We start from the raw sequence: 13,739 nt of genomic DNA, 5'->3' as shown, positions 1-13,739 counted from the left end.
CTTCACCTCACCAACTTGCATTTTCTATTGACAGGGGAATCCAGGATCTACAATAGGCGCTGGTCTTGGCCATGTGCCAAGTGCGAATGTTTACATGATTTAAAAATTCTCGTTGTTCTTACCATTTAATTCAAAGTTGACTTGGTCTGCAGCCCCAATTCTCTCGACCTGTGCTGCGATTTTTTTAAACGTATCAGATCAGCTGTGCAGAGTTGCCCGTCTCTGCAGCGTAACTTCTGAGTACTAATTTCAGAATCAAAATTAGATCTATTGCGTGTTGAAATTTGTTGTTTTGCAGCAGCAGTAAAGTGCAGAACAAAGTGCAAAATAACTATAAATTACAATTCCATAAATACAAGATTTAAAAAATATAACTCGTGCAGAAAAAGTGAGATTGTGTCTGCTCCAGAAACCTGATGCTGGAGGGGAGTCCTGTCCAAACTCTGAGTTGAGTTGGTCTCATTGTTAACCTATTACAGGTCGAGTACCACTTATCCAAAATCCAAAACTTTTTGAGTGCTGACATGATGGTACAAGTGGGCACCAATTTGTTACCAACCATTGCCACAGCCAGACCTACATTCATTACTCACAGTGCTTTTTTTTGCCATCCATCAGAATTTCTAGTATTTGGTGCTGTATTTATTTTCTTTTGTAAGCAGAGATCAAGTTTTTTGTTTGTTAAGTACAAAGCATTTTTTCTTTTCTTTGGCTTGGCTTCGCGGACGAAGATTTATGGAGGGGGTAAAAGTCCACGTCAGCTGCAGGCTCGTTTGTGGCTGACAAGTCCGATGCGGGCATTATTCACTTTATTAAACACATTATTCCAAAATCCAAGCAAATCCGAAACTCTTCTGGCTCCATGCATTTCGGATAAGGGGTATTCAACCGATTATTATGTTCCTTTGACAGTTTACAAACACGAAAGCTGCAATCCACTTTCACATTTTCACAGAGTAATGGATTTGGGAGTAGAACAGACAGCTCACCAGAGATTGGAGGGGGGGGGGGTGGGGAGGGAGTGGTGCTGATGCATATAGTCCCTTCAGTTATCACACACGTGCTGGTCATTTTGCCTATCCACGTTAGTCCCAATAGAACATATCTTTTCATGCGTTGCTTATTTAAATGTCTGCCTAAATACCTCTTAAATGTAGTGATTGTATCTGATCCCTCTGCCTCTTCTGGCAGTGTGTTCCAGATATTGACTACTTTCAGTTTAAAGATATTACAGCGCAATGACAGCTGCGGTACACAAAGGTGGCAGAGAAATTCAGCAGGTCATGCAGGATCTGCAGGAAGTAAAGGGTTACCAATGTTTTGGGCCTGGCACCTGAAGAAAAGAATTGGGGGGAGGGGGGAGGAAAGGGGAGGACAGGCCAAATGGGAGGGTAGAGGAGAAAAAAGCTGCCATGACAAGGGGGAGAGGGGTCGAAGGCCTCCATCCCTGAAGGGGATTTGGTTAGGCAGGCCACCTTTTGAGGAGGTTTTCTGATTCCATGAATATATTTTGCATCTTCCAGGAACAACTGGGGTCCTCTGGACAAGAAAGTGGACACACGGAGGTATCGAGCTGAGCCAAAGAGCATTTTTGATTATGAACCAGGAAAATCTTCAGTGTTGGCACATGAGAAAACGGTAATGGGGTGGGCTTGGCTGATCCTTGCTTCTGTGGCTGGCTTTTTAACTTATCTCCCTTTGTCCAATTAACTCACTTTGTGCATATCTGCAGAATCAAAGAAAGAAGGGCTCTGGGAATAAAATCCAGACTGGGTTCAAATTCCCAAATCTGAAAAGAAAACAACCAATCACGACTCATTAAATGCTGAAATTCTGAACTGAATGCAAAGCAAAATGCTGAAAATGTCGAGGAGGTTGAGCAATGTCAGTGAAGAAGCAAGAGTTAACATTTCAGGTTGATGATCTTTCATCAAATGAAATGCTGACTTTATTTTGCACTCTGTCAGATACTGCCCGTCCTGCTAAACATTTCCAGCAAGTTTATCTTTTAATCCCAAACACAGCCCACCACCTTTAAAGAGAATGAGGCTGATTTATTTACAAGAGATCTCAATGTTTCTTGGCTTAACAGTGAATGGCTGGCTCTCTCAAAACAGCCAATCAACTGAGAACAAAATATATCCTTTCTGTAATGGTTTAATATTTTACTAAATTTAATACTTTATGTTTAAAATGTAATAATCTGGGAGGAAAAAGTCAAAGCATGTCAAGCACTCTTGGAATTTCTGAAGCAACTTTCCCCTGTGAACAATTGCCCACTAGTTAGACTATAAGATATAGGAGCAGAATTAGGCCATTCATCCCATCAAGTGCACCCCACAATTTAATCATGAGCTGATCAGCCCCACTGCCTGGCTTTAATCCCATAATCTTTGATGCCCCAGTTAATCAAGAACCTATCAAATATTTTGGACTTGCCCCCTCTCTTTGTCATACTTGCAGCTTCCATCCCCGACAGATTTCACACCCTCAGTCATTTTACTCTCACAGAGCTGAATTGTGTGTGTAAATATGAATGGGGCAAGTGTTCAGAAACAGTTCTATAAGGATTCCAGACCAAATGAGCTGGACGTACTCATTGTGATTATGCTCTACTGAATAGATTCCCCCTTCACCCACCTCCAAGCCACTGCTTCCAAAGCCTCATTTTTTGCTGTGGTGGCTTTGAGCTATCAATGTCCTTGCCATCTTGGCACTTCATTAAATTTATATTCGAAGCAAATTACACTCTTTAATGGCTGGGAAATGAAAACTCAAAAACTTCCAGATGCAATAAAAAATACTTTATGATAATTCTAGATGGATAGTACATTTCAGCACATTTGGTATTTCCATTTTTAAATAAGCAAACACAGATCCTAATATTGAATGAGTCAATGTTGCTTGGAACGAATCAGCAGATTTCTGCCAACTTAACTTTGAATCCCTAATGTGTCCCCCGAAACAATTAATGAATTTGGCTCTGTCCGATCTGAGAAGAAGATAGACAAGTTAAACAGTTATTCAGGCCACTGCCTGACCAGGCCTGAAACGTGGGTGACCCCGTGGATGCTGCATGACCTGCTGAGTTTCTCCAGCATGCTTCTGTATTCCACTTGAGATTCACAGCTGAGACTCGCATGTTCCACTGGGTCGAGAAATTTGGAGCTGCTCTTTTCATGAATGAGTTGATAGTGGTTTGGGACTTAGAAAGTTTAGAGCTTGCATCACCATTTGCTGGATGTTGGTGGGATTTTCATTCTAGATGAGACCCATTGGTTTTCTGCGTACAGTGGCTGTATTCACAGTGCAGGTCCTGCACGTAACGCACTCAGTGGCAGGGTCTTGTGCGGGTTACACTTCATTGTGGTATGGATCTCAGCAGCATTCCATTCCATAATTCAGTAACTGGGAGACATACCCACACACAAAGACACTCAATGGTGGGGGGCAGTCCCACATATTGACCCTCACTGGGGGACATTTCCACACACACAGACCCTCATTTAGAGTTCAGCCCAGAACTGACCCTCACTGGGGAAGGTTCCACTCCCACTGACCCTCCTTGGGATACAGTCCCACACACACTGACCCTCACTGGGGTACAGACTCGCACACACACTGACCCTCACTAGGGTACAGACTCGCATACACACTGACCCTCACTGGGGTACAGACTCCCACACCTCTGACCCTTACTAGGGTACAGACTCCCACACACATTGACCTTCACTGAGAGTTAGTTCTGCAAACACTGACCCTCATTAGGACACAGTCCCACATACACTGACCCTACTGGGGGATAGAATTCACACACTGACCCTCACTGGGGGACAGTTCCACACGCACTGATCCTGGCTGGAGAATGGTCCCACACACACTTACCCTCACTGGAATACTGTTTCACACACACTGACCCTCATTTGAAACCATCCCACATACACTGACCTTCACTGGGGAAGGGGTCCCACATACACTGACCCTAACTGGGGAAGGGGTCCCACACACATTGATCCTCACTGGGTGATGATTCCACACACACTGATTCTCACTGGGGGAGGGGTCCCACACAATGACCCTCACTGGGGTAAAGTTTCATCGGCATTATATTTGTGTTACTCTCTGGTAGACAAGGGCATTTATGAACTGAAAGGGAGAATGGCCGGTTGCTGTGAGAATTGACAGTGGGACAGATTGCCAACCAGACTGCTGTCGCCTTGCATCTCCCTGCACGGTGTTTGTTTTGTGCTGCCACAAGCTGGGATGTCCTCTTTGGTGATGTACTTTCACTCCAGATGCATGGCACTAGAAAGTCTGAAGGGTTAATGGTATATCTCACTGAGCTTTTCACATCAGAATTCTGAAGAAGGTGCCGAGAGATGTCTGGCCCAGCCGCACGCAAAGAACAACATCTTGAGCAGCAAGTGTGATCAGGTGCAGCCGTTAAACCATTCACTCCATCGCAGGGAGGACTTGGGCAGAGACGTAAGTGTCATTGAAGCTCGTGTGGTGTTTGGGTACACATAACGGTCAACAGCTCTTCAGGGATCGGCAAGAAAGAAAAGGGGGTGGGGTAGTATTGATGGTGAGAGAAGGGACCAACACGATTGACAGGAAGGATATTAACTCAGAAGATGCGGAATCTATATGGGTAGAACTGAGGAATAGCAAGGGGCGGAAAACGTTAGTGGGGGTGGTATATAGGCCTCCAAATAGTAGTGTAGAGGTGAGGGAAGGCATTAAAAGAGAAATTAGAAAAGCGTGCAATAAGGGAACAGCTGTCAGCATGGGAGACTTTAATTTGCATATAGATTGGACTAGTCAAATTGGTAAAAATACAGAGGAGGAGGAATTCCTTGAATGTTTACAGGACAGTTATCTAGACCAATATGTCGAGAAACCAACTCGGGAGCAGGCCATTTTAGATTGGGTATTATGCAATGATAAGGGGCTAATCAGCAATCTTGTTGTGCGAGGCCCTTTGGGTAGGAGCGATCGCAATATGATCGAATTCTCACTCGACATGGAGAGTGATGAAATTAAAACCGAGACTAAGGTCCTGAATTTAAATAAAGGGAATTATGATAGTATGAGATGGGAGTTGAGTAAGATTGATTGGGTGGTGTTTATGGGGGTGTTGACTGTGGATAGACAATGGAAAGCATTCACAAATCTAATGGAGAAATTGCAAAAATCGTTTATACTGGTTTGGCATAAAAATAAACCAAAAAAGGTGACTCAACCGTGGATAACAAGGGAAATTAGAGACAGTATTAGGTCCAAAAAAAAGTACCGCAACCGAAGACTGGGAGCAGTTCAAGATGCAGCAAAGGAGGACAAAAGGATTAATCAAGAGAGCAAAAATAAATTACGAAAGTAAGCATGCGGCAAATATAAAAACCGACTGCAAAAGCTTTTATAAATATGTCAAGAGGAAAAGATTGGTGAAATCCAGAGTAGGTCCTTTGCAGTCGGAATCAGGGGAATATATAATGGGGAATAAGGAAATGGCAGACCAATTAAATTCTTACTTTAGTTCTGTTTTTACAAGAGAGGATGCAAATAACCTCCCAAGGATGTTGGGAAACATAGAGACTAATGCAAGGGAGGAACTGAAAGAAATCAGTATCTCTAAGGACGTGGTCTTGGGGAAATTGATGGGATTGAAGGCAGATAAATCCCAAGGGCCTGATAATCTACATCCTAGGGTACTCAAGGAAGTGGCCATTCAGATAGCAGATGCTTTAAGAATTATTTTCCAGAACTCGATAGACTCAGGATCAGTACCCATGGATTGGAGGGTAGCTAATGTTACCCCACTATTTAAAAAGGGGGGTAGAGAAAAAGCAGGGAATTATCGGCCGGTGAGCCTTACATCAGTAGTGGGCAAAATGATGGAATCCATTATTAAGGATATAATAGCGGAGCATATGACTAGCAGAGAAGGGATCGGTCAGAGTCAACATGGATTTACAAAAGGTAAATCGTGCTTGACAAATCTATTGGAATTCTTTGAGATGGTGACAGGTAAAATAGATGGGGGAGAGCCAGTGGATGTGGTATACCTGGACTTCCAAAAGGCCTTCGATAAGGTCCCGCATAAACGACTGGCTTCCAAAATCAAGCCTCATGGGATTGGGGGCAAAGTATTGATGTGGATTGAGAACTGGCTGGCAGGTAGAAGACAGAGAGTTGGGATAAATGGCTCGTTTTCTGAGTGGCAGGCGGTGACCAGTGGGGTGCCACAGGGATCTGTACTGGGACCCCAGCTGTTCACAATTTACATTAATGATCTGGATGAGGGGATTGGATGTAATATCTCCAAATTTGCAGATGACACTAAGCTAGGAGGGGTTGTGTGCACGGAAGAGGGGGTCAGGAAGCTCCAGTGTGATTTCGATAAATTGAGGGACTGGGCAGATACATGGCAAATGCACTACAATGTGGATAAATGTGAGGTTATCCACTTTGGTAATACAAACCGGAGGGCAGATTACTATTTGAATGGCAATAGATTAAGAGATGGGGAAGTGCAGAGAGACCTAGGGGTACTTGTACATCAGTCTCTGAAGGCTAGCATGCAGGTACAGCAGGCGGTTAAAAAGGCAAATGGTATGTTGGCCTTCATATCAAGAGGGTTTGAGTATAGGAACAAGGATACCTTACTGCAGCTGTACAGGGCCTTGGTGAGACCACACCTGGAGTATTGTGTGCAGTTTTGGTCACCTTATCTAAGGAAGGATGTTCTTGCAATGGAGGGAGTGCAGAGGCGATTCACCAGGCTGATACCTGGAATGGCAGGAATGACTTATGAGGAAAGATTGCGCAAATTGGGATTGTACTCGCTGGAGTTTAGAAGATTGAGAGGGGATCTCATAGAGACATATAAAATTCTGGCAGGACTGGACAGAATGGATGCAGATGGGATGTTTCCAATGATGGGAAAATCCAGAACCCGGGGCCATGGTTTGAGGATAATAGGCAAACCATTTAGGACCGAGATGAGGAGGAATTTCTTTACCCAGAGGGTGGTGAATCTGTGGAATTCATTGCCACAGAGGGCAGTAGAGGCAAGTTCATTAAATCTATTTAAGAGGGAATTAGATCTATTTCTTCAGTATAAGGGTATTAAAGGTTACGGAGAGAAGGCGTGGATGGGGTACTGAACTTTAAGATCAGCCATGATCTCGTTGAATGGTGGAGCAGGCTTGAAGGGTCGAATGACCTACTCCTGCTCCTATCTTCTATGTTTCTATCCATGCTAGTGGTTGTGATATTTAGCTTGAAGTCACTATTTGTGGTAACTTGTATAGCGGCACCTCTCATCGTATCTTTATCTTCCAATTGTAACTGAGAACCAGTTTAACATGTACCCTGGTCGTAGAGCTCTCTGACTTGCAGCTGCTTCCCCATTCTTCTCTCGCCTCATTTATGGCATAGCTCCAGTTATCTGACGATTAATGTGAAGACAAATTTCATGACATTACCACGGTCGTAGTGAAGTGTGGTTGGAGAACCAGGCAGTGGGAAGCTTCATTGAAGCCCCCTCCTTGCTGATTGCTGGCTTGATGACATCATGCATTGTAGAGACAGGATGGACCTTTTAATGTGCTTTAGAGCTAACGAAGCATCCAGATGCATGGATGGCGGGATGAGAGAATATATCTGGAGGGAGAGGCTGACGTACTTGACTTATCTGCCACCAATGAGAGGAGTGAGAGGTGAGCTATCTTAGCAACTAGGCCTGGACTCAGAAGGAAAGAGAAGACTTGGAACTTCATTGCTTATAATTCATCATCGATCATTTTTACACCAAGGGTAATGAATCCAGGGCTCGGATGGGTTGTGTACAGCTGTTGCCAAAGCATTAAAGAAGCAGACATTGTCACTGACCTAAAAACACAACGTTGGAGAAACTCAGCAGGTCAAACAGTAGCAAAGATAGGTTCCAGGCTTGAGCCCTTCACCAGGTATGAGATAGCTTGCTGAGGGGCTCAAGCCTGAAATGTTGCTTGCATATCTTTATCTTTGCTATTTAAAGTACATGGTTTGACCTGCTGAGTTTCTCCAGCGTTGTGTTTTTACTTCAACCACAGAGTCTACAGACTGTTTTACTGTCATCACTACTGACCTCCAGGATTCAGCAAACCCCCGGACTGAGACCTCAGAATGGAAAATGTTCCATCTGATGGCGTTCAGGATGAAGCAGGGATCTGGAAATATGAAATAAAGCAGAAAGTACTGGAAATGCTCAGCAGGTCAGGCAGCATCTGAGCAGAGAGAAAAACAGGGCAATCGTTTCAGGCCATGACCCACTTCTGACCTTGGATAAATTGGAGCTCAGGGCCAGAGCATCACCTGAACGAAGGCTGGGATTTAAAACCTCAGTTTCAGACTCACGGTGTGGTATGGGATTATTTAAGTGGGGTTGGTCGGGGTTGGGTGGGTGGGTGAAGTTACTGCTCCAAGACTGTGACCAGGAGTTAAGAACCTTGATACCCATGAGTATTTCACTGCCTGAAGTGTTCTCCCACCTAAGGACCACTCTGGTCAGTGCTGTAGGTTGCATTCAACCTGTAGTTTTGGCAGATTTTTTATATGACTCTGGAGGTTGAATCTGAATCATTTTTGGATGATTTGCCCTGGTGCATCTAATATCCCATCATGTACCTCACAGGTTTTACATATACCTTGTTTGGCTGTTCTGCATCTAGCTCCCTTTCAAGAGGTGGTGAGCAGTATTAGCCTCTGATGTAGAGTGTGAGCTGTCATTGCATTGTCATTTCGTAGAACCGTAGAACACCAGAGCATGGAAACAGGCCCTTCAGTCTATCAAGTCGTGAAATAAATCACGAAAAGTCTGTAGACACTGTGGTTGAAGGAATTTGACCTTTAAAATTATCAAATAATAAAAAATGCAAGGATTTCAGAATTTCTAACCTTCATGGTGTCTTCAGATTTATGTGATTTACTTCTGGTCTCCAACCTTCAGTCTGTCTAGTCTGTGCTGAACTATTCATTGAGGTCATGGTGCTTGAATACTCTTCTGGTCCAAGAGCTGTGTCACAACCAAAGCTCAGACAAAAATTGGGTCGACCAACTGAAAGGAAAGAGTCATTATCTTTCTATGAAGCAGCATGGGCTGGGCTTAGCTTTAACTCTGAGATCAACACCCTATACATAGATTAATAGAACTACAGCCCTTCCAGCCCATGATCCACTCTGCCCAAATGGGACCAATTAACCTATCAACCCTATATTTTTGGAGATTGGGAGGAAATCGGAGCACCCATAGGCAACATGAGAAGCATGGGATTCCAACCCGTGTTGCAGGCACTGCAATAGTATTGCCCTAATCATGGTGCCCCAATTCAAATGAGATACTGCGATGGGCTGAGTGCAGAGCAAAGGTGCCTTTCGGGGACAACAAACAGTATATTAGTGTCTGTGAACAGGAATGGATGGTAATTTACAACCAGGAGATCTGTTTGCAATGTACCTCGCAGAGACATTTCTTGGTGTCCAGTTGAATGCAGGGGCTGTATTATTATGACCTCCTGTGGATTCATTAAAACTAAAGAGTATCTCAATTAGCACAATGCTACTGCAGCACCATCTCTCGAATCTGGTAGTGTTTATATGTTCTTCCCATGACCGCGTGGGTTTTCTCTGGGCGCTCCGGTTTCCTCCCATCTTTCCAAAGCTTTTGGTGTATTTTGGGCACCACGTGCTCATGGGCTGGAAGGACCTGTTACCCGTGCTGTATCTCTAAATTTAAAATAATGCAAGGAGACGGTTGTGGTTGAATTTTACTCAGAGGCGATGTGACTTGAACAAGCCCTGGCAGAGTAGACGTTCCAACACCTGAGTTCAAGGCTTTTCCATCTCACCGTGAAAGTGCTAATAGCTGCAGGACCTTCAGTGGAACTCCATTTCTCCCTCCATGTTTTCAGTGAAAGGTTGCAGTCCCTGCAAGTCAGGGAAACACACACTCAGCTCCATGGAGTTCCAGGTTCCCTCCCTGACCCATTGACCCATTGCTCACAGTTTCTCAGATTCAACTCGTTCAAAACCTCTTGAAGAAGGACTCAAGCTTAAAACGTCGGTAATATACCTTTACCTCCATCCAACATTTTTTTACTACAATCATAGCATCTGCAGACTTTTGTGCTTTCAAACCTCTTGTTTTCTAGAATGTCTGTGTCTGCATTCTGAACTTTAATCTTTGTATGTTAATCCTTTTTCTATGAGTCTGTTTTAATGATATGTATGGAGTCAATCCTGAACCTTGTACCTGACTTCACTGAACACACCACTAATGAAGGCAGCATTTTTCAAATTTAGTTTGCACCAATTAGGTTTTGTGAATATTGAGTATGTTGAAAACGATTGGTCAGGAGGCAGGTGGGATTTACTCTGTGAACCTAACACTTGCTTGTAATGGACATTAGAGAGAGAATGGAATTATAATCAATTCCTCCCCTCATGTCCACAAGCAAGGATTAGATGGAGAGTTAAGCTTCCACTCCACTGGCCACGAGCTCTGAGGGCCAGCTCAGAAAGGGGAATTTTGCCCATCACCTTGCCAACCGCATGAGGTCAGTTGGAATAGCATTTGTGCAGTTAAAACCAGCCTTGGTCAAAATGCACATGTAAGAAATAATTGTATCATGCCCAGTTCCAGGTTGCCTTGCCCAGCTTGGCCAAAAAACTGCCCCCAATGCCTGGCTAATGTTGCCTCAAATGCCTTGCCCAACCCTGGTGAACCCTTGCCCTAAATGTCTAGCCCAGCTCTGGGTTACCTTGCCCTCCAATGCCTTGCCTAGCTTGGCCAACCTTGCCTCCAATACCTTGGCCTGAACACCTTGCCCAGGTTGGCCAGCCTTTCTCCCAACATCTTGCCCATTGCCCTTTCTTGCCCCTATTGCCTTGCCCCCAGTACCTCTCCCCCTATATCTTGCCCCCCATGCCTTTCCTCCAATGCCCTGCTCAGATTGGCCAGCCTCTCTGGGGATACTTTACCCAGTTCTGCTTTGTGTGTGTTCAGATGTGGATACAAGATCAGTGGGTTCTCCATGCATATCACAGCTCCTGTCTCCTATAGTTTACTGCGTGCTGCTCTGCGTCTTGTACTCAATCATCTCCTTTCTCCTCCACTCCCATGCTGTTACTTCTTCAGAATCGGGACATAAGTCCAGAAGAAATAGATTTAAAGAATGAACCTTGGTATAAATTCTTTTCGGAACTGGAATTCGGAAAACCGGTAAGTCAGTAGCTGACCTGAGCATCGGTTGGGGGAATTATCCTTAGTGAGAAGTGATGAGTGATCTTTCCAGAGCTGAAGGTGTGTTCTGAAATGGTTTAAATTGTTTACCCATATCACAAACAAATATAGCGGAGCTGTGTTGTTCTCGCAGCCTGTGGTGTACCAGTCTCAAACATGGTGCCCGGCATTGACAGCAACCATCTTGCCCCTTACTTCTATTGCCCTCCTCACTCCTTCCTCTCTTCCATGACTGTTCCCTTTTGTCCGCTCCCCATCCCTGCTTTACCCCCAGGCCTTAACCCTCCTCGACTGTGTCTTCTTCCTGCCCCCCCCCACCCCATCTAATTAAGTCTCAATGTCCCAAAGAAAAGCAGGGGGCGAGTAGGGGGGGGTGGAATAGAAAGAGTCAAGGTCTTTTGGCCAGGAGGTATGTAATAGAAAGTGAGTCTGATGCAGAAAGAGTGTCTTGTAAAATGGGAAAGTTTTCTTGTATCTGAAGGGATGAGACAATGGGTCTGAGAGTGTTCCCACAACAACATTGTGCACTAACTTCCCACTGAAGGCATTGATAACTGCCTCTGCAGCTAGAACACCAAGAGTATGTGACTGTAGAAGTGGTGGAACATTGGCTTCAAGGTCCCTGAATAACAAGCCAGCGTTATGGATGGAAACAGAGTAGCACTGAAGGCAGCGGGTCAGTGGAGGGATGAATGGGTCTTTGTTGAGTGGAGAAGTGAGGGGTTCATACACTGGGCTTGTCTCAGTCCTGCATTACTGGGCAATAGATGGTCAGTAAGTGTGAGGGGCAGCGTCTTGAGCCTGGAGATTTTGTGGAGTTGCAGATCGATGGTGAAGTTCTAAGTCATCCTGCCCTGGGCTGTCTGTGTGGACTGAGCTGGGAGGAGGGTATGCTCATACCTGGGTCTGAGAGTGGGGTGGGCTTTGGGTGAGGGACAGTTAACAGCTTTGGATTGACAGGATCCTGTGGATATTTGATGGCTGTGGGACTGCACCCAGTGTGTTTTTGAAGCCTCGAAGAGGTACTGTATTTAAAGTTGAAGTCAATGTGATTGAACTTCCAGGGTAAATCACAGTTAATTCTTCTGTCCTTTTTGTAATCAAGAGATCAACGTGATACATGCTGGAGCCAATCTGCTCTTTGTCAAATCCCACAAAAAGCATCTTCCCTTCAGGCAAACCGGCTTCGGGAGATAGCAATAAAGGAGATTATTGCAAAAGGAATTGGTCAGGAGGGAACTTTTGTCTTGGCTGTCTTAACAAGAACCTTGATCCTCTCTGCCATCACTCCTGGACACCACTATAATGTTTCCTTCTGTCCGTTCGCAATTGACCAGGGAGTCAAAAATCATAGTGCAGTGCCTTCATAAGTCCTGGCTGTGGCCTGCTAACCAATCTAGCCTTGTTCCCTGTTCATAGTGCATGCTACCCAGGCTAAATGCTAGAGCTGAAATTGAATTACATGGATTTATTAGAGATACACCCCAGTAACAAGAACCTTCCAGCCCAAGAGCCCACACCATCCTTAAACACCCCTGTGTCCAATTAATCAACTAACCCTGCAGATCGTTGGAATGTGGGTGGAAACCAGAGCACCCGGAGGAAACCTATGCGGACATGAGGAGAACATAGAATGGCGGGTTTGAACCTGGGTTGCTGGCATTGTAATAGCATGGTGCTAACTGTGCCACTAGATATGGTGGGTGGACTGGGATGAGGTAACAGTGCATTGCCAGTGGCCATGATGGGACCTCCAGCTCTGCCCCCCTCATCTCCACCTCCCCTGATCCCATACTGGGATCTAAAGTCAAGGCAAAATTCTCCACTTGCTGGAACCCAAGGAGTGGTTTAATGCCTAAAGTGTTCTCAGCTCCCAGAAAATCTTCCATCTCTAGTGAAGAATGGGTATCCACTTAAATATCAGGGAGTCCTTTAGCCGAGCAGGGCCCTTATGAGTTCTGGCCCTTGCCTGGCACCCCGACAAGAGTCAGGGGCCGATGGCTGGAGAAGAGGCCGTATATAATAGGTCCTGCACTCTGCGTTATCTGGGTCAACACACCTGTAGCCCGCTTTGCCTGACATCAGTGAGTGAGTGAGGAACCATTTACTTGGCGGCCTCCTGAGCTCGGACTCCGCTGCTTTCCTGACTGTGATCCTGGAAGCAGATCCTGCGCGCCATTGGGATTTTCAAACTCCTCCCTCACCCCCCAGCCCTCCTTGTTCCTTGTGATGACTTGTTCTGTTGATTTCCTCCTCTGCTCTTCATCAGCCTCCAAAAAAGATTTGGGATTATACGCCGGGAGAGTGCTCTATCCTTTCTTTAGAGGACAGGAAGGTAACTTATGCACCTGTTTCCTTGATGTGCTGTGTGGCCATCCCTTGTCCGAGAGCATTAACCCTTCAGATGCAGCAACCCATCAGTTTCGGGAAGAGGGAGATATAGGCCCCATGTTGG

The 13,739-nt window shown here is 45.2% G+C and overlaps 1 protein-coding gene across 26 annotated transcripts in view; it reads left to right on the top strand.

Annotated features, from left to right (window-relative positions):
- Positions 1-13,739, top strand: part of LOC138736376 (sorbin and SH3 domain-containing protein 1) — a 222,825-nt gene that overhangs the window by 138,638 nt on the left and 70,448 nt on the right. For 15 of the 26 annotated variants that reach the window (XM_069885797.1, XM_069885793.1, XM_069885801.1 and 12 more), the window contains 4 exons: positions 1,524-1,638; positions 4,357-4,485; positions 11,180-11,263; positions 13,554-13,619. In XM_069885797.1, the coding sequence (XP_069741898.1) occupies positions 1,524-1,638; positions 4,357-4,485; positions 11,180-11,263; positions 13,554-13,619 (394 nt within the window). The remainder of the gene's footprint in view (positions 1-1,523; positions 1,639-4,356; positions 4,486-11,179; positions 11,264-13,553; positions 13,620-13,739) is intronic. The other 11 variants (XM_069885815.1, XM_069885803.1, XM_069885819.1 and 8 more) reach the window with 5 other exon arrangements.

Source organism: Narcine bancroftii, chromosome 6 (genome assembly GCF_036971445.1).
Source record: "Narcine bancroftii isolate sNarBan1 chromosome 6, sNarBan1.hap1, whole genome shotgun sequence".
Taxonomy (NCBI): domain Eukaryota; kingdom Metazoa; phylum Chordata; class Chondrichthyes; order Torpediniformes; family Narcinidae; genus Narcine; species Narcine bancroftii.
Note: the sequence above shows the minus strand (reverse complement) of the source record. Positions and strands in the feature narration are given on the sequence as shown.